Source organism: Dendrobates tinctorius, unplaced genomic scaffold (assembly GCF_039654945.1).
Source record: "Dendrobates tinctorius isolate UK_male_01 unplaced genomic scaffold, ASM3965494v1 ptg000144l, whole genome shotgun sequence".
In the NCBI taxonomy this organism is placed as follows: domain Eukaryota; kingdom Metazoa; phylum Chordata; class Amphibia; order Anura; family Dendrobatidae; genus Dendrobates; species Dendrobates tinctorius.
In genome coordinates, this window is record NW_027361811.1 from 427,803 (window position 1) to 448,551 (window position 20,749).

Here is a 20,749-nt window from a genome sequence, read left to right on the forward strand (position 1 = left end):
CTACAAGGAATACAAATAACATGCATAAGTATTGGGCAGATGATCACACAGTTAACACAGATACAGGAAGCATTTAATGTGATGCAATCTACATAGAAAAAAACACAGGTGTCTAATTACATCTACTGAATGCAGCTAATAAACTCTCTGCACACTGCATTGTAAGAAAGATTGAGCTTACCATATGTGCTTTAACCGGATAACGAATTCAAGTTGGAGAATTAAGATGGAGGACAGGTAAACACGTGCATCCTATGATATACACAGAAGCAAAATGGCCCTTCTTCATCCCAGAATACATTGCTTCCTTCCTACAAGCACTGCTTCAATCCCATACTGCATTGCTTCTGTTAAAGGCACAGACTATATAATGCTATCAAAAACACTGCTATAAATTCAGCCACCACTAGATGGTGCTATCACGTAATACAAAAGAGACTGCCCTATATCAGAGGGCAGAACATTTACAAATCAAGTCCTATCAGTTTAATTACACACAGCTGGACTCCAATGAAGGAGTAGAACCATCTCAAGGAGGCTCACAAGGAAAAGGGACTGCATGTGACTTAAATATGTGTGTCTGACGAAAGGGTCTGAATACTTATGACCATGTGATATTTCAGGTTTTTTTTAATAAACCTGCAAAAAGTTCTACATTTCTATTTTTTTTTTAGTCAAGATGGGTTGCAGAGTGTACATAAATGAGAAAAAAATTAACTTTTTTGAATTTACCAAATGGCTGCAATGAAACAAAGAGTGAAAAATTTAAAGGGGTCTGAATATTTTCTGCACCCACTGTAAATGGCGCTTTGTTACCAAAAACGATAATTTTTAAGCTGGCAAAATATCATCTCACCTGACGAACGAGCACTTCGTGTTTGATCGCTGGCCTATTTATGCAGGTGGTAGTGAGGAATGTGCTTTATTAAGAACTAGCTGAAGAGCCCGGCGCTACCCGGGCATAGTAACTAACTACGGTTAGTTATAACAAATTATAATGATTATATCTATATATATAAAGCTGAGTGTAGATCCCCGCCCACTCCACATAGCCACATTCACTATAATATCCCTCATCATCCCTTCAGCCAGAGCTACCGGACTACTACCCCTTATATCCCTCATCATCCCGTCACCCAGAGCCACTGGACTACTACCCCTAATATCCCACATCATCCTGTCAGCCAGAGCCACTGGACAACCACCACTAATATCCCACATCATCCCGTCACAGCTGTCGGACTACTACCCCTAATATCCCACATCATCCCGTCATAACCACCGGACTACTACCCCTAATATCCCACATCATCCCATCAGAACCAGAGCGCTGAGTGGAACGGTCCTAACTTCCATACCGGGGATCCCTTTAAGAGAGGCCTGGCGTCAGAACCAGAGCGCTGAGTGGATTTGCCCTGACTTCCATACCAGTGATCCCTTTTATAGAAGCCTGGGGTGAGAATCAGAGCACTGAGGGATTTACCCTAACTTCCATACTGGAGATCCCTTTAAGAAAGCCTGGGATCAGAACCAGAGCGCTGAGTGGATTTGCCCTGATTGTATACCAATGATCCCTTTAATAGAACCCTGGGGTCAGTATCAGAGCGCTGAGGGATTTGCCCTAACTTCCGTACAGGAGATCCCTTTAAGTGAGCCTGGGGTCAGTGCCAGAGCATTTGAAGGCAATTGCCCTGACTTCCATACCGAGAATCCCTTTAAGAGAGGCATGGGGTCAGAACCAAAGCACTGGATGGATTTGCCCTGACTTCCATACCGGAGATCCTTTTAAGAGAGGACTGGGGTCAGTATCAAAGTGCAGATTGGATTTGCCCTAACTTCCATACCAGGGATCCCTCCACGGTGCGCCGAGTGCAACCAAACTGCAGCAGGTTGCGTTTGGCGCTGGCCGGTGCACCGTTAAAAGGATGCATGCGACGCCAAACGCATACTGCGCATGGCCTGCGCCCCAGTGATAAAGATAGGGGACGCAGGACGCATGCAGCGTCATGCGCCGGTAGGCGGAGCTACCGGCAGAGGCGCGGCAGGGGCGGGGCTTAGCGGCAGACGTGCGCAAGCCGTCACTGCGCTCAAAAGCGCAAAAGTGAAACTAGCCTAAGAGGGGCCTTGAGTCAGAACCAGAACGCTGAGTGGATTTGCCCTAACTTCCATACCTGGAATCCCTTTAAGAAAGCCTGGGATCAGAACCAGAGCACTGGATAGATTTGCCCTGACTTGCATACCATTGATCCCTTTAATAGAACCCTGGGGTCAGAATCAGAGCGCTGAGGGATTTGCCCTAACTTCCGTACAGGAGATCCCTTTAAGTGAGCCTGGGGTCAGTGCCAGAGCATTTGAAGGCAATTGCCCTGACTTCCATACCGAGGATCCCTTTAAGAGAGGCATGGGGTCAGAACCAAAGCACTGGATGGATTTGCCCTGCCCTCCATACCGGAGATCCCTTTAAGAAAGGCCTGGGGTCAGTACCAAAACGCTGAGTGGATTTGCTCTAACTTGCATACCAATGATCCACGGGAGGGGGGGTGATTCATTTCTGTCATGTGCTCTGCTCCTTTCTGGGGGGCAGACAATGGCTGGGAGCTTATGTTCCAGGGGATGCTAGATTTCTCCCACCCGGTCAGTGTCTGCTGAAGTGTTGTGGAGTGGGAAAACTGTTGCTCATAGCAACCAATCACAGCTCAGCTTCTTTTAACCAGCTCTGGTGAAATGAGAGATGCTAAGTGATTGGTTGCAAGGAAAACTGTTTCTCATAGCAACCAATCACAGCTAAGCTTCTTTTGAACAGCTCTGGTGAAATGAAAGATGCTTCGTGATTGGTTGGTGATACACACACACACACACATACATTCACTTTTATATATAGAGATGTTCATTTTCTAATTCCCAGCTGCTGTGAATGGACCATGATTCAGAGGCTGCTTGCTATACAAGTTAGCAGTGACACCCTGTAGTTCCCATTATCAGAAAAGCATAATTGCAGGAGTTACAAGAAGTGGGCCTGTGTGCATTCTAATGCCAGGGCTGAATTTCAGTCCCATTCTAACCCTGCCCCGAGGGTATGCTCCCAACAATGGGCACAGACGGAATTTGTACCTACCCTGATGTGTGAAAGGGGCTTTACACAACCTCCTGGTAGAAAACTTCCCAGTAACAATCAATCTTGTTTCACATGTGACATTTGTAAGAACTGCTCTTCTCTGACAACTGTTCCACCTAATCTGTTTCATGATAATAAAAGCAATGTAAAATTCCAAACTGCAGGGAACGTGAAAAATGAAAAAGCATTATCACAGGGATCGTGTTTAGTGCTGTACTACTTTCAGTACAAAAATCACTCCTCTTCCTCACACCTAGTGAGTCACTCCCCCGCCTTCTAGAATACCAAGCACCTGTCCTACAAAGGTGGGGCCAGGTGACTACATTGTGTGCTCCTGCTGTCACTTTACGTTGCCAGGATGGCTGTGCCAGAACTATAGTGATTGCAGTGTCCTGGGGCAGCTGGACCTTCACCCAGAACAACATGTCTCCCAAAACAGAAGTTGTGTCCACTGTTCCAGCACGACTCCTCTCAGCTGTCTTCTATGCAGTGAGCTCATTCTTGATTATCCTGGTTAACAAGTCTGTACTCACTAGTTACAAGTAAGTGTGTAATTTGGGGATCTGCCAATGCACCTGTAATCAGAAAGTGACAACCGATGTTGTTACGGAACCTGTTAAGTGGTTAGGCTGGGTTTACACAAAATGAAAATGTCTGATTGCACCCAGCTCCAATATATCCGACAACTTTGTATTGCTAGAACGATATCTGTAAGCAGTTAACCAGTCAAGAAACCCGATTATGGGAAAATAAGCAAGTGATGCATATATTTTTTTTCTGTACAAGAGTTATCACCTGTCGAAATATACTGTATACTGTGTCCGACTCATTATAGCAATAAAAATTAACAAATTAATGTTTTTTTTTTCATGAATACTTTGAGTTTTTTTAGACTTTAAAAAATGTTAAAACCCCTTTAAGTTGGTCTAACAGATGCAAAAAAAAGTATTACACTATATGGATTGATAGAAAGGAGTAATTACGTAATATGGACTGGTCAAGTATGCCAGAGACAGTCTACTAAATGTTCTCACATCCAGGGTTGCAACCAGGAATTTTGGGACCCCATACTGGCCCCCTTGAGGCTCAGCACAGGCTCCACCCCAGCTCCACCTTCAACCCTCGAACCTTCCACAGTCCCACTGCCCACTCATAGAAAAACTCCACTTCTGCACCAAGTCCTCACCAATTACACATTATCAGTTCCCATCCAACACCAGATTACATATATAGCCATCAGCTTTTGTTTTTGGCCAAAAGCCTTTTTTTTAAGCCGCTACCATGACAAGGTACTTTTTTTGGCTGGGCTCTACTCTAGTATAGCCAATTAAACATTTGTTAAAATATCCTATACTCTTTTAAGGTACCGTATATTTATTTATGTTTCTTTAAGGGAATGTGTCACATTCTTTTTTTAAATGAACAATAATACCACATACAAGGAACAAATATTACTACCACATAGTGACCGAATAATACTACATGCAAGGAAAAAATACCGCCACACCATGATCAGACCACATATCTCCACCACATAGCGAATTAATATTACCACATACAAGGAACAAATATATAGTGACTGAATGATACCACATATAAGGGACAAATACTGTCACATCATTGCCTGACCACATATTACCACGACATAGTGACCGAATAATACCACATACAAGGAACAAATATCGCCACACCATGGCCGGACCACATATTACCACCACATAGCTCCCAAATAATGCCACATACAAGGATAAATGCCACCACACTATGACCAGACCACATATCACCACCAAATCGTGAATGAATAATACCATATACAAGGGATAAATACTGCCATACCTTGAACAGACCACATATTACTACCAAATAGTGACCAATAATACCACATACAAGGGACAAATACCGCCACACATGACCTAACCACACACTACCACCACATAGTGACAGACTACTACAATACCGATTGTTAATAAAAAAAATAATGCTAATATTACCATAAGTGTCATTATATGCAGGATCTCTGTACATAGTATACAGTGTATAGTGTCAGTGGGAAGGTAATACAGGGATCACCAGTGACATTATGTTAGGAACGGCGGAACGCACTAAATAAAGATAATAATAAAGTGCGTTCGCCGCTCGGGGTTCACCCTGCAGTAGGTGATATAACCGCTGCTAAGTGGTGGCAGGAGCAATATGGCGAAAATGCACACAGGGTTAAACTTCACCCAGGAGCGCAGAGCAATCTCAGTTAATTCGCAGAGATGCCAAATAAGTACAAACACAAAAGACTGTGCCTGTTGAGGTCACAGTACTCAGTAAAAACGCACACACGGTATCAGGTCACAGGAGTAGCCCAAGAAGGCAGCACTACGTCCGTCTAGACCTACCGTGTGCGGAGCGTCGCAACTGCGGACGCAAAGGGGGCTGCTACTGCAGCGTGGCGTGGACACTGCTGCTAAACGACAAGGCTAAGGCGCAAGCGCAATGTCGGACGCTAGCAGCTGTGGATGTTGCAGCAGAGGAGCGCTATCGCTGATTCTAATTCAGTCCCTAGCCACATGCGTAATATCAGAGGGAAGGGGTTTAATGAGTCATTCACCAGAATCATACATCCATCCTCATACACACAGCAGCAAGTAAGTCTATACTAGCGCATGGCAGAACAGCCATGCGCGCCTTTTATAGCAGCCAGGACCTTCCGCAAGCTTCCAGATCTCTGAGATGGACCAATGAGATCTGGAGCGGGACCTGAGCACATGACTCCCGATCTCCAATGGGAGATCGTCCAATGAGCATGCTCAGTAGGAGGACAGAAGGACTTAGCCTCAGGAGAGATTTGCTGCAAGGCAATCTTCTCTGCAGTAGATAAACAGCAGGAAACTGCAGAATGTGAGGGTCTGGATCCCTGCGGAGGAAAATGCAGAAATCCGACGCCTAGCACATTATACACAGGAGCTTTGTACATAGTACACAGTGTATAGTGTCTGGGGTGTCAGTTTACAGGGATCACCAGTGACTTTCTACACAGGAGCTCTTTATAAAGTGTCAGTGTACAGGTAATACAGTGATCACCAGTGACATTATACACATGAGTTCTCTATATAGTGTCAGTGTACAGATATTACAAGGATCACTGGTAGCATTATACATAGGAGCTCTGTATATAGTGTCAGTGTACAGGTAATACAGGTATCACCAGTGGAATACACAAGAGCTCTGTATATCATATACATTGTATAGTGTCAACATCCAAATTCACCATGTAGAAAAAAAGAGCATGGCACTCGCCATCGGCAAAAAGTGTCCTTTATTGTAGATACATATAAAACAGATGCAGGGAGGCTTTGAAGTGGAAAACGGACCAGACAATGGCCGTTTTGCGCTGAATTTGCACTTCTTCGGGTTACCCGTAGAAGCGCAAATTCAGCACGAAACGGCCGTCGTCCGATGCATTTTCCACTTGAAAGCCTCCCTGCCTGTTTTATATGTATCTACAATAAAGGACACTTTTTGGGGATGGTGAGTGCCATGCTCTTTGTCCTACATGGTGAATTTGGATGTTGGCCCTATCTATGCTGATCGGCACCCATGTCCCTGGAGTTTTAATGAGCCTTGTGTCCTCAGAGCTATGCAGCTGTGAGCCATTCACATTTCTTTATCTACATGCTAGTGTATAGTGTCAGTGTACAGGTAACACACTGACTCACTGGTGACCTCACCAATTGAAGTCCTTCATCTTTATCTAGCGCAGACCGCCATTACTTCTTCTAGCCAGGACCTGTCTCTGCAGAAAATAACACTGTTATCTAGAACACATTTTGTAATTTTTCCCCAACTTCTACTCTACGCCAGATGAAGATAAAAAGCGACAATGTCGCTATGCACAATAACAGGACCCGCCCTTCACACTGAAAGCAGTATCTTCAAATATAAAATATATCACAGCAGTAATAATATCCCATAATTAGCCCCTACAGTAATAATGTCCTTCATCCTGCTGCCATATGTACTCCATTCTGGACCCAACTTGTCTCACTCCTGGCGCCATGTCTCTCCACCTTGCCCCAGTGTCTCTCCATACTGCCCCATGTCTCTCCATACTGCCCCATGTCTCTCCATACTGCCCCATTGTCTCTCCACAGTGCCCCCAAGGTGCGGCTTTACAAAAAAAGTTTCTCCTTACCTGACTGAGATCCAGCAATGTCCTCTCTGAGGCGTGGACGTCCTGGGATATGGCAGTGATGTCATACACTGGTGTCATGTAAGCTAACATCAGCTGCCGGCCTGTGATTGGCTGGCGGCTGTTATCTGTTGCCCTCTGCTCACCAGGCCCCATACGCCATTAAGTGCAGTAATGCCCTGATGGCGGTCCTGCTCACATCATCTTCGGGGTGTCCTGAGAGAGACTCCACTTTATGATCCAATTGATTCAAGTTAAAATATTGCCTATGCCTTAGAAGAACTTAGTTATTTGAGAAATACTAAGGCATTATTCAGTTGTCTGTGAGTACTTGTTCTTTCTTCGCTTTTTACAGAGAGAATACATACACTTGATAGTCTATGGGGCTGTACAGATGCTGGGGTTTTTTTCGAACCAAGTGGTCTGGAAAAATCACAGAGACCTATTTCATTTTTATCTGAGTCACTGATCAAAATTGCCCATGGATGGCATCAGCGTGCAGTCTGTCTGCTGTCCGTGAGTAACATTGTAAAGGATACAAGAAGCTTTGCAATTTATTTTTTTTATCAGTGAAAAAATCCAAAAACCCACTGATTATAAAAACTAGCAAACACTGATGAATACCTGTCTGTGTTTTTACATACCAGAAAAAAATCACTGACATGATGCTTTAAAATAAGAGTATTTGTATTAGTGACAAACTGATGTGTTTAATCCGAAACTGGCAATATCCATTGATTTTTATTTCATTTATAAATACTGTATATTCCCCATTATAAACTTGTTTTTTTGTTTTTTTTAAATTAAGGTTTCCATCTTCCACATTTCTCGGAGTTGGACAGGTAGGTCTACAAATGAAAAAATAATCTGACAGTACAACAAGCCCAGAACATCAAGTGTAGTCATGATCATACAACTGGAAAATCAGCAGCATAATAAAGTAGATGAGGTTTCTTAAATATATCAGAGGACTGGACTGTGGGGCCATATACCATGTGGTGCTGGGCTGTATACCATGTGGTGTGCTGGGCTATATACTATACTGGGCTATATACCATGTGTGGCTGGGCTATATACCATGTGGTGCTGGGCTATATACTATGCTGGGCTATATACCATGTATAGCTGGGCTATATACCATGTGGTGTTGGGCTGTATACCATGTGGTGTGCTGGGCTATATACTATGCTGGGCTATATACCATGTGTGGCTATATACCATGTGTGGGTGGGCTATATACCATGTGGTGCTGGGCTATATACTATGCTGGGCTTTATACCATGTGGTGTGCTGGACTATATACTATGCTGGGCTAGATACCATGTGTGGCTGGGCTATATACCATGTGGTGCTGGGCTGTATACCATTTGGTGTGCTGGGCTATATACTATGCTGGGCTATATATCATGTGGTGTGCTGGGCTATATACTATGCTGGGCTATATATCATGTGGTGCTGGGGTATATACCATGTGGTGTGCTGGGCTATTTACCATGCTAGGTTATATACCATGTTGCGCTGTGCTATATACAATGTTGCGCTGTGCTATATACCATGGTGGGCTGTGCTATATACCATGGTGGGCTGTGCTATATACCATGTGGTACTGTGCTATATACCATGGTGGTACTGTGCTATATACCGTGTGTGGCTGTGCAATATACCGTGTGGGGCTGTGCTATATACAGTGTGGTAATGTGTTATATACCATGGTGGGCTGTGCTATATACCATGGTGGGCTATATGCCATGTGGGGCTGGGCAATATACCATGTGGGGCTTGGCTATATAATATGCGGCTGTGTTATATACCAAGGGGGGTACATTTTACATTATATTTTATGAGGGAGGCTGTGTTATATAATATGGGGGGGTTACATTATATTCTATGGGGAGGTGGGCTGTATTATATTCTATTTGAGGCTACATTATATTCTATGGGGGGCTGTATTATATTTATTCTTTGGGGGGTGATTGCACCATACTCTATGAGGGGGATACATTATATTATATGAGGAGGCTACATTATACTCTATGAGGAGGCTACATTGTATTCTATGGGGGCTTTATTATACTTTATGAGGGGGCTACATTATATTCTATGGAGGCTGCATTATACTACTTTATATGAGGAGGGCTAAATTGTATTCTATGGCGGGGCTGCATTATACTCTATGAGGGGGTTGCCATTAATTCTATGGGGGGGGTTTACATTATACTCTGTGGGGTAGCTGCATTATGCTCTAAGGGGTGGCTGCATTATATTCTATGGGGGTTACATTATATTGTATGGCAGGGCTACATTATACTCTGTGGGGTGGCTGCATTATGCTATATGTGGGCTGCATTATACTGTATCGAGGACTATGGGGAATACATTATATGAAGAACTATGGGGTGCATTATACTATGGTAAGTGAATTGTGTTAGGAAAGGCGGAACGCACTAAATAAAAATAATAATAAAATGCGTTTGCCGCTCGGGGTCCACCGTGCAGTAGGTGTTACAACCGCTGCTGAGTAATGGCAGATGAGCAATATGGTGATATAATGCGCATGGGTTCAACTTCACCTGAAGTGCGCAGAGCGGGCTCTGTTCACACACAGAGGTGCCGCAACAAAAACATACAAAAAGGCTGAGCCTGTTAGAGTCACAGGCCTCAGGTAAATGCACACACGGTATAAGGTCACAAGAGCAGGAACTAAGACAGAGGGGCTGCGTCCGTCTAGAGCTACCGTGTGTGCGGTGTCGCTACTGCGAACGCCAAGAAGGGCTGCAACTGCAACGTGGCGCAGGACACTGCCGCTGGACAACACAGCTGCAAAGCAGGCGCTATGTCGGACGCTAGCGCAGAGGTGCGGCGTGCACAGTGGCCTAAGGCTTGCCACAAACTGGTGCAGACTACTGAACTAATTCCCTCTCTGAGCCTTCCAATCCACCACCCTGTGCCCATCAGAGGCATAGGCCTCAGACTCGTTCGAAGGCATGTCTGATGTCCTTGTAGGTGACACGGAAAACCGGGACACGTGGAAGGTATCAGAGGCGGCAAGATCACCAGGTTTAAGAAGGGACACATGGGAGACAATGGGAGCGGCAAAACCGCCCGGAGCATAAGTTGAAGTGGGACGCCGCGGTGTGTCGGCCAACTTCTCCACTCTCTGTTTAAGGAAGCTTACCCGAGCACACAAGGCGCATGCCTGAATATATTTCTTAATGTCCCGAGCCCTGTGCGGCCACCAATATGACCCTTCCAGGAGTTTTGTGGTCTGCATGTAGCCACAGTGACCACCCGCCCTGGACGCGTGTGCCCACGCGAGGACCTTCGGCCGAAGGCGAGGGGGGACAAAGGTCTTGCCCAGCGGCACAGAGTTTGGCCATTGCGGGGCCTAGTTATCCTGGTGAACAGAGTGCTGACAGTGGCAGCCGCAAGTGGAACTTAGTGTCGAACGTGCCTCGAGACTGGTGCGAGACACCTCCATGGGCCCTGGGAGTTAACACTCTGGCTCGGGTGATTCCAGAGGTTCAAAGAGGTTGGGAGCCGGAGTAACCTTCCATCTGGATTGAGCACGCTCCATCCCGCGCTCTGAAAAATGGAGATCAATATGGGTGGCAATGGCAGTCAGCTCCTCCAGACTTGCAGGAACCTCTCTGGTAGAAAGAGCATCCTTAATATGCTCAGCGAAACCTCTCCAAAACACAGGGATGAGGGCTTTGTCAGACCACTCCAGCTCGGAAGCCAGTGTCCGAAAACGAACGGCATACTGACTAACCGAGAGGGATCCCTGAGTCAAAGCCAGTAGCTGTAGAGAGGTGTTGTGCGTGACCCGTGGTCCCAGGAAGACCTGCTTAATAGCTGTTAAAAACTGAGCAGCGGTCCGAACCTCTGGGTCACCACGCTCCCATAGTGGCGTAACCCACTCCAACGCCTTGCCCGACAGAAGGGAAATAATAAACCCCACCTTGGCCCGCTCCGTAGGGAATCGTGCAGCCAGTAACTCCAGCTGGATAGAGCACTGGCTGAAGAAACCCCTACAGGAGGCGCCATCGCCAGAAGATTTATCGGGCAACGGGAGGCAGGTAACTGTCGGCACGTGGGAGGACGTGGACATACAAGAAACGGCCTCTGCGATCGCCTGTACAGCAGCCTCCGAAGACTTCGCTGCTGCGATAACACTCTCAAGAGTAGCCAACCGGCCCTCTAGCTGGCTAATGCACTGAAGGAGTTGCTGCTGATCTGTCATCACTAGCCAGACCCTGGTGCTAGTATAATGTTAGGAACGGCGGAACGCACTAAATAAAAATAATAATAAAGTGCGTTCGCCACTCGAGGTCCACCGTGCAGTAGGTGTTACAACCGCTGCTGAGTAATGGAAGACGAGCAATATGGCGATATAATGCGCACGGGTTCGACTTCACCCGAAGTGCGCAGAGCGGGCTCTGTTCACACACAGAGGCGCCGCAACAAAAACATACAAAAAGGCTGAGCCTGTTAGAGTCACAGGCCTCAGGTAAATGCACACACAGTATAAGGTCACAGGAGCAGGAACTAAGACAGAGGGGCTGCGTCTGTCTAGACCTACCGTGTGTGCGGCGTCGCTACTGCGAACGCCAAGAAGGGCTGCAACTGCAGCAAGGCACAGGACACTGCCGCTGGACGACACAGCTGCAAAGCAGGCGCTATGTCGGATGCTAGCGCAGAGGTGCGGTGTGCACAGTGGCCTAAGGCTTGCCACAGACTGGCACAGACTACTGAACTAATTCCCTAACCACATGCGTAATATCAGAGGGAAGGGGTTTCATAATAAGTCAGTCACCAGAATCATACATCCGGCACCATTCACACATAGCAGTATAGTCTATACTAGCGCATGGCAGAACAGCCATGCGCGCCTTTTATAGCAGCCGGGACCTTCCGGAAGCTTCCAGATCTCAGAGATGAACCAATGAGATCTGGAGCAGGACCTGAGCACATGACTCCCGATCTCCAATGGGAAACCGTTTCATGAGCATGCTCAGTAGGAGGACAGAGGGGCTTAGCCCCTGGAGAGATTTTCTGCAAGGCAATCTCCTCTGCGGTAGATAAAGAGCAAGAGACCGCAGAATGTAAGGGTCTGGATTCCTGCAGAGCAGACGCAGGAACCTGACTCCTAACAGAATTGTACTACATGGATGACTATGGTGGTGCATTATACTATATGGAGCAGTATGAGGAGTGTATTATACTATATGGAGGACTATGGGGCACATTATATTATATGGAGGACTATAGGGAGTGTATTATACAATATGGAAGACTATGGGGTGTAAACTGTAGATGTGCTGCTGATAACCTGATACTGTATGGGGACAGATTGATCCATTAGTGATTGTTCTGAATCCCAATAATTCTGTCTCAGACGGTGGAAAGAGTCCGGGAAACAAGTGTTGAATGACTTCAATATTGTCGATCACACTCATTTAGTGTCCTGAACTCAGTGCATGTAAATACAATCAAAATGGTTCTGTGTGATGTGCAATATGTTAGCATTTGGGGCCGCATTTTAACCCCTTCACCCCCAAGGGTGGTTTGCACGTTCATGAACGGGCCAATTTTTACAATTCTGACCACTGTAACTTTATGAGGTCATAACTCTGGAACGCTTCCATGGATCCCGGTGATTCTGACATTGTTTTCTCGTGACATATTGTACTTCATGTTAGTGGTAACATTTCATTCAAATAACTTGCGTTTATTTGTGAGAAAAACGGAAATTTGGCGAGAATTTTGAAAATTTCGCAATTTTCCAACTTTGAATTTTTATGCCCTTAAATCACAGAGATATGGCACCCAAAAAACTTGATAACTAACATTTCCCACATGTTTACTTTACATCAGCACAATTTTGGAACCAAAATTTTTTTTGTTTTTTTTTTGTTAGGAAGTTATAAGGGTTAAAAGTTGACCAGCGATTTCTCATTTTTACAACACCATTTTATTTTTACGGACCACATCACATTTGAAGCCACTATGAGGGGTCTATATGATAGAAAATACCCAAAAGTGACACCATTCTAAAAACTGCACCCCTTAAGGTGCTCAAAACCACATTCAGAAGTTTATTAACCCTTTAGGTGCGTCATAGGAATTTTTTTGAATATTTAAAAAAAAAATGAACATTTAACTTTTTTTCACAAAAAAAGTACTTCAGGTTCAATTTTTTTTATTTTACCAAGGGTAACAGGAGAAATTGGACTGCAAAAGTAATTGTGCAATTTGTCCTGAGTACGCTGATACCTGATATGTGGGGGGGGGGACTGTTTCGGCGCATGGCAGAGCTCAGAATGGAAGGAGCGCCGTTTGACTTTTTCAATGCAAAATTGTCTGGAATTCAGATCGGACGCCATGTCACGTTTGGAGAGTCCCTGATGTACCTAAACAGTAGAAACCCCCCACAAGTGACCCCATTTTGGAAACTAGACCCCCTAAGGAACTTATCTAGATATGTGGTGAGAACTTTGAACCCACAAGGGCTTTACAGAAGTTTATAATGTACAGCAGTACAATTAAAAAATCATATTTTTTCCACAAAAATGATCTTTTCACCCCAATTTTTATTTTCCCAAGGGTAACAGGACCCTAAAAGTTATTGTGCAATTTGTCCTGAGTACGCTGATACCCCACATGTGGGGGTAAACCACTATTGGGGCGCATGGCAGAGCTCGGAAGGGAAGCAGCGCCATTTGACGTTTTTGGCTGGAATTGAGATCGGACATCATGTCGCGATTGGAAAACCCCTGATGTACCAAAACAGTGGAAACCCCCCACAAATGACACCATTTTGGAAACTAGACCCCCTAAGGAACTTATCTAGATGTGTGGTGAGAACTTTCAACCCCCAAGGGCTTCACAGAAGTTTATAACATAAAGCCGTACAATTAAAAAATCATATTTTTTCCACAAAAATGATCTTTTCACCCTCAATTCTTATTTTTCCAAGGGTAACAGGACCCTAAAAGTTATTGTGCAATTTGTCCTGAGTACGCTGATACCCCACATGTGGGGGTAAACCACTATTTGGGCGCATGGCAGAGCTCGGAAGGGAAGCAGCGCCATTTGACGTTTTTGGCTGGAATTGAGATCGGACACCATGTCGCGATTGGAAAACCCCTGATGTACCTAAACAGTGGAAACCCCCCACAAATGACACCATTTTGTAAACTAGACCCCCTAAGGAACTTATCTAGATGTGTGGTGAAAACTTTGAACCCCCCAGTGCTTCACAGAAGTTTATAACGCCCGGGCGTGAAAATAAAAAAATCATATTTTTTCCACAAACATGATCAATTAGTCCCCAATTTTTTTATTTTCCCAAGGGTAACAGGAGAAATTGAACCCCAAAAGTTGTTGTCCAATTTGTCCTGAGTACGCTGACGCCCCATATGTGGGAGAAAACTACTGTATGGACACACGTCGGGGCTCGGAAGGGAAGTAGTGACGTTTTGGAATGCAGACTTTGAGGGAATGTTCTGCGGGTGTCATGTTGCATTTGGAGAGCCCCTAATGTACCTAAACAGTGGAAACCCCCCACAAATGACCCCATTTTGGAAACGAGACCCCCTAAGGAACTTATCTAGATGTGTGGTGAGCACTTTGAACCCCCAAGGGCTTCACAGAAGTTTATAATGCCCGGACATGAAAATAAAAAAATCGTATTTTTTCCACAAACATGATCAATTAGTCCCCAATTTTTTCATTTTCCCAAGGGTAACAGGAGAAATTGGACCCCAAAAGATTTGTTGTCCAATTTGTCATGAGTACGCTGACACCCCATATGTAGGAGAAAACTACTGTATGGACACACGTCGGGGCTCGGAAGGGAAGTAGTGACGTTTTGGAATGCAGACTTTGATGGAATGGTCTGCGGGTGTCATGTGCATTTGGAGAGCCCCTGATGTACCTAAACTATTGAAACTCCCCATAAGTGACCCCATTTTGGACACTAGACCCCCCACGGAACTTATCTAGATGTGTGGTGAGCACTTTGAACCCCCAAGTGCTTCACAGAATTTTATAACGCTCGGACGTGAAAATAAAAAAATCATTTTTTTCCACAAAAATGATATTTTTGCCCCCAATTTTTTATTTTCCTAAGGGTAACAGGAGAAATTGGACCCCAAAAATTGTTTTGCAATTTGTCCTGAGTAGGCTGATACCCTACATGTGGGGGTAAAACACTGTTTGGGCGCATGTCAGAGCTTGGAAGGGAAGGAGCACCATTTGACTTTTTCAACTCAGAATTGACTGGAATTGAAATCAGACGCCATGTTGCATTTGGAGAGCCCCTGATGTGCCCAAACAGTGGAAACCCCCAATTCTAACTCCAACCCGAACCCCAACACACCCCTAACCCTAATCTCAGCCCTAGCCCTAACCCTAGCCCTAACCCTAACCCTAGCCCTAACCCTAGCCCTAGCCCTAACCCTAACCCTAGCCCTAGCCCTAACCCTAACCCTAACCCTACCCTAACCCTAACCCTAATGGAAAAATGGAAATAAATACATTTTTTTTATTTTATTATTTTTCCCTAACTAAGGGGGTGATAACGGGGGGGTTTGATTTACTATTTATGGCGGTTTTTATGTTTGGCGGCTGTCGCACGCTAAAAGACGCTTTTTATTGTAAAAATAGTTTTTGCATCACCACATATTGAGAGCTATAATTTTTCCGTATTTTGATCCACCGAGTCTTGTGAGGTCTTATTTTTTACGGGACGAGTTGACGTTTTTATTGGTACCATTTTCGGGCACGTGACATTTTTTGATCGCTTTTTATTCCGATTTTTGGACGCAGAATGAACAAAAACCAGCGTTTCATGAATTTCTTTTGGGGGGGGGTGCGTTTACACCGTTCCACGTGCGGTAAAATAGATAAAGCGGTTTTATTCTTCGGGTCAGTACGGTTACAGCGATACCTCATTTAGGTCGTTTTTTTATGTTTTGTCGGTTTTATGCAATGAAAACTATTTTATATAAAAAATAATTATTTTTGCATCGCTTTATTCTGCGAGCTATAACTTTTTTATTTTTTCGCTGATGATGCTGTGTGGTGGCTCGTTTTTTCCGGGACAAGATGACGTTTTCAGCGGTACCATGGATATTTATATGCGTCTTTTTGATCGCGCGTTATTACACTTTTTGTTTGGCGGTATGATAATAAATCATTATTTTTTGCTTCGCTTTTTATTTTTATTTTTTAAGGGGTTCGCTAAAGGGGTTAACTAATGGGACAGTTTTATAGGGCGGGTCGTTACGGACGCGGCGATAGCTAATATGTGTACTTTTATTGTTTTTTTTTTATTTTCAAAAAATGGATTTATTTTCGGGAATATTTTTTTTTTTTTGTAATTTATTTGGCGATTTTTTTTAAATTATTTTAACACTTTATTTTTATTTTTTTTTTACTTTATTAAATAGTCCCAGGTGGGACATCACTGTTCTGTGACAGATCGCTGATCTGTCACATCACAGATCACTGTGACAGATCAGCGATCTGTCACAGGCAGTGCAGAAGGCTTCCTCATGCCTGCGCTTTGCAGGCACTGAGGAAGCCAGCTTCCTGCAGGCCCCCGTCGCCATCTTGGATTCGGGGGCCTGCAGGAAAGGAGCCCCCGGCAGCAGCGCTGCACATTGCGCTGCCGTGGGGGGCTCAGGGAAGCACGGAGGGAGCCCCCTCCCTGCCGATGCTTCCCTTTAAACTCCGGTACACCGCGATCATGTTTGATCGTGGTGTGCAAGGGGTTAACGTGTCGGGGGCGGTCCGTGACCGCCCCTGACACATTGTGCCGGGTGTCAGCTGTGATAATCAGCTGACACCCGGCCGCGATTAGCGGCGCTCACCACGTGGGTGCCGCTGATCGCGGTAGACGTACTATCCCGTCCATGGGCGTAGGGGCCCGGGTCCCATGGACGGGAGAGTACGTCGGATGTCAGGAAGGGGTTAAACTTTGCCTAGGGCCCCACTTTGCTAGAACCGGCCCTGTCTACATGTAACGCAGATATGCTGCAGAAAAATCAGCAGCAATGTATGCTAACATACCCTAAATTCTCTTCTAAACATTGCAAAAAACAAGAAGTTCTCATATAAATTAACTGTTAAATCTACAGACTCACTGGATGCAACGCAAAGGATTATATTCTACTAAAAAAGGGAAGTTGTATTCTAAGATCTGCTGGAAGTAGGCTAGGGCTGCATAGTGGCATGAAGATCATGGAGCTTCATTACGACATCAAACCTTCTGATCGTCAGTGAGGTCGCGCTACTACCTAATATTAGGGCCTGTGCACATGTTGTTTGTCACAAAACCTGAAGAGTTTCCTGATGTCAGCAAAGTGAAGGAGAATCCTGAAGTCTCTGGCACATATTGCTTATTTTTGACTTGCGGATTTAGTGCAGAATTAAATCTGCAGCACTTCACTTCTTTCAGTGTTTTTGCTGCAGATTTTATCCATACTAATGAGTGGAGAAACATCTGCTCCAAAAACGCATGTAAAAAAAAAATGGCAAAAACGCATATATTTTACATTGCATTTTTCCTACCAAGAGACGCAGAAATGGTCCGGAAATTTTTGCACCAAATGCTTAACGTGTACACGTACCTTTACTGTCCACTGGAAAATTTCAACCCTGTTTGATTTTTGGTTACAGGTCCCAGGTCATGCTGCAAAATGGCTGCATGCCAACAAGTCGCAAATAAGTTGTAGTAATGTTTTTGGCTATGCAGATGGAGTCAATAAGAAGACGTAGCCTAAGGGCTCAAGCAGAAGTCCGTGGACCTTTTTCCGATCACAGACCACAATGCATGGACTGGCTGCCGGTCTCGGAGCATGAGAACTTTTATATATTTCTTTGAGGCTGTGATGCTCCGATTGGGAGACCCGCAGCCAGTCCATGCATTGCAGTCTATGATATGACCGAGATCTATGGACTTGAGCCCAAATAGATGAGAATTTTCTATTATAGGATTTCTTCACAAGGAGAAAAGTATCATTTCAAGAAAGTGACAAGCCTTTTTTTCCCACTAGGAGTGTATCCAAGCCTCTTCGAGGGGGAAAAAAAAGCTTAAACTCCTCAAATGAATAGAAATGAATATAAGTAATTTTCCAAGCAGAAGTTATATGTGTGTGTATATATGTATTTGTGGGGAGGTTGAGCTGGGTACGGTTCTGTCTGTGATAGGAGACAGAGATTGACAGCAGGTGTCATGTGGCAGTCTGCCCATCAGAGGTCACTGGAGAGCGCCGATGGCAGTGATTATGTAACTGTCATTTGAGTGTTACATAACTGCCAGAGGTCAAGGTGACTCTGATTGGGCAGAGGTGACTGTCAGGTGACAGAGGGTGGGGCTACCTGGTCTGTCTGAATAAATACTGAGGTAAGCTTCCAGAAGCTTCAGTCAGCCAGGGGAGCTCACAGGTTAGGAGAGTCTGTCACACAGAGGAGACCCCTCAGAGACTTTGGACAGTGGAAACGGTCATGAGGGGTGACCCTATAGGGCATTGGTCACAGGCAGAGACGGCCTGTGAGGACCTGGATTATTGGTGGACTTTGTAAGGTGAAACGCCATTGTGGATTGGCCTAGGGCAGCCACGGCGGATAGAGCCACGAAGTACGCCTGACGGAGAAAGTCGCAAGTGAAGGTACTCGGGCCTGTCTGCAGGAGGATAACAGTGTGAAACATCTGTCGTGCTTTGTTCTGGTCGTCGTGAGGGCGGCCAATAAAAGCAAACCTGTTGAATACAATTCCTGCCTCTGTCTCGTGCCTGTCGACGCCAAGAAGCGTGTCGCCCCCCATTCCTGTGAGTATAGCACACCTCCGCCGCCTACCAGCCACACCTCCTAAATACCACAGCACGCTACCCTCCGCCCCAGCCTGCCACCGGTACCCTACATATTTATGCATGTGTATAGATACTGTATATATGTATACATGTACATACTCAAACCATTATGTGAACGAGCTGATAAATGCTAAGGTAGTGATGCCGCACAACTGGAAATGCAATGCCATAACCTTAAAGTCGTTGTCCTATGATCACAGAACATTTTAATTAATAGATCTTGGAATGATAAGTTACACAATTGATGTGTTAAAAAATGTTCCTGTGCTGAGATAATTAATCTTCTAAATGTGCCCCTGCTGTGCACTGTGTAATGGCTGTGTCTGACCATGCAGGAACCTGGTCTGATCATACCACATCTCTTGGGCAGGAGAAGACACAAAAGACAGTATACAGACAGGACTGCTGGGGATCGCAGCTATTTCTTTCTGTAAGGTAAAACATGTTTTTAACAGACAATGAAATGTTTTATCTCACAGAAAGAATCCACTGTGATCCCCTGCTGTCCTGTCCGTATACTCTTCTTTGCTTCCTCCCCTGCCCAGGAGCTGTGGTATGATCAGACCATGTTCTTGCACGGTCAGACACAGCCGTTACACAGCAGGGGCACATTTATAAGATTATATCAGCACAGGAACACTTTTTCAACACATCTAATAGTGAAAATTATTATTGTTCAGATCTACTGACTAAAATGTACTTTGTTCGTAGGAAAACCCATTTCAAATATTATGGTGCTTTGAGTTTCATTCAAATATATATTTTAGACTAGGTAAATTACAGTGGCGCTTATGTGCAAAAGAGTATTTTAACACCAAATTTCATACCTATAAATGATCATAACACTGAGTACAAAAAGACACATATGTAATCAGGCAACTCTATATTACAATAACACCTACCAAAAACCTCCTGAGTTCCGGCCGGTGACAGCCACTTGTTAGTGTACCTCCAGCCTGAACGCAGCGGTGGGGAATCTAGCGTGCTCCTGGCATCTGCTTGTTTTCCAGCCATCCAGGACCTTCGTGACGTCAGTCAGCACGTGATACCGCTGACTGCGCTGGTTACTGGTTGCAGAAGGGACCAGAATACTTTCCAACGCGTTTCAAAGACTGACTGTGGAGTACACTAACAAGTGGCTGTCACCGGCCGGGACAGCCCTTGTATTATACAACATATAATTTTTTTGGCTTATACGCTGTTGGTTACAGCGCCTATCTTCTATCATCAAACCGCTTATAGAAGGAGAACTTCCACTGCAACATCATTACAGGTGCTACTACTTTTTTACCAATAAGCCTGTTGTATGACTATTGGATTTTAACATTGTGCTTCTTAAGCATTATCCATTGAATGATTATTAGATTGGAATACTACGATTAGCGCTCTGAGGATTTGAAAAAACTTTTATGAAGTATTTATTTCTATGTGGGACAGAAAATTAGTCCCTATGGATTTTTAAACTATTGTTTATGCATCTACTCCATTTTTTCATAGAAGTATTTTCTGCGCATGCTTTTTATACTGTGATTAAATATATATTTTAGGTTTATTTGTTAGGAAGATGTTTGATACTTC

The 20,749-nt window shown here is 44.7% G+C and overlaps 1 protein-coding gene across 4 annotated transcripts in view; it reads left to right on the forward strand.

Moving 5' to 3' along the window:
• Positions 1–3,399: 3,399 nt before the first annotated feature.
• SLC35D2 (solute carrier family 35 member D2) overlaps positions 3,400–20,749 on the forward strand; it is a 207,241-nt gene continuing 189,891 nt past the window's right edge. For 3 of the 4 annotated variants that reach the window (XM_073545946.1, XM_073545948.1, XM_073545947.1), the window contains exons 1-2: positions 3,400–3,657; positions 8,104–8,137. In XM_073545946.1, coding sequence (XP_073402047.1) covers positions 3,539–3,657; positions 8,104–8,137 — 153 coding nt within the window. In that variant the 5' untranslated portion in view covers positions 3,400–3,538. Of the gene's footprint in view, positions 3,658–8,103; positions 8,138–18,534; positions 19,130–20,749 lie in introns of those variants that run through there. The other variant, XM_073545950.1, reaches the window with a different exon arrangement.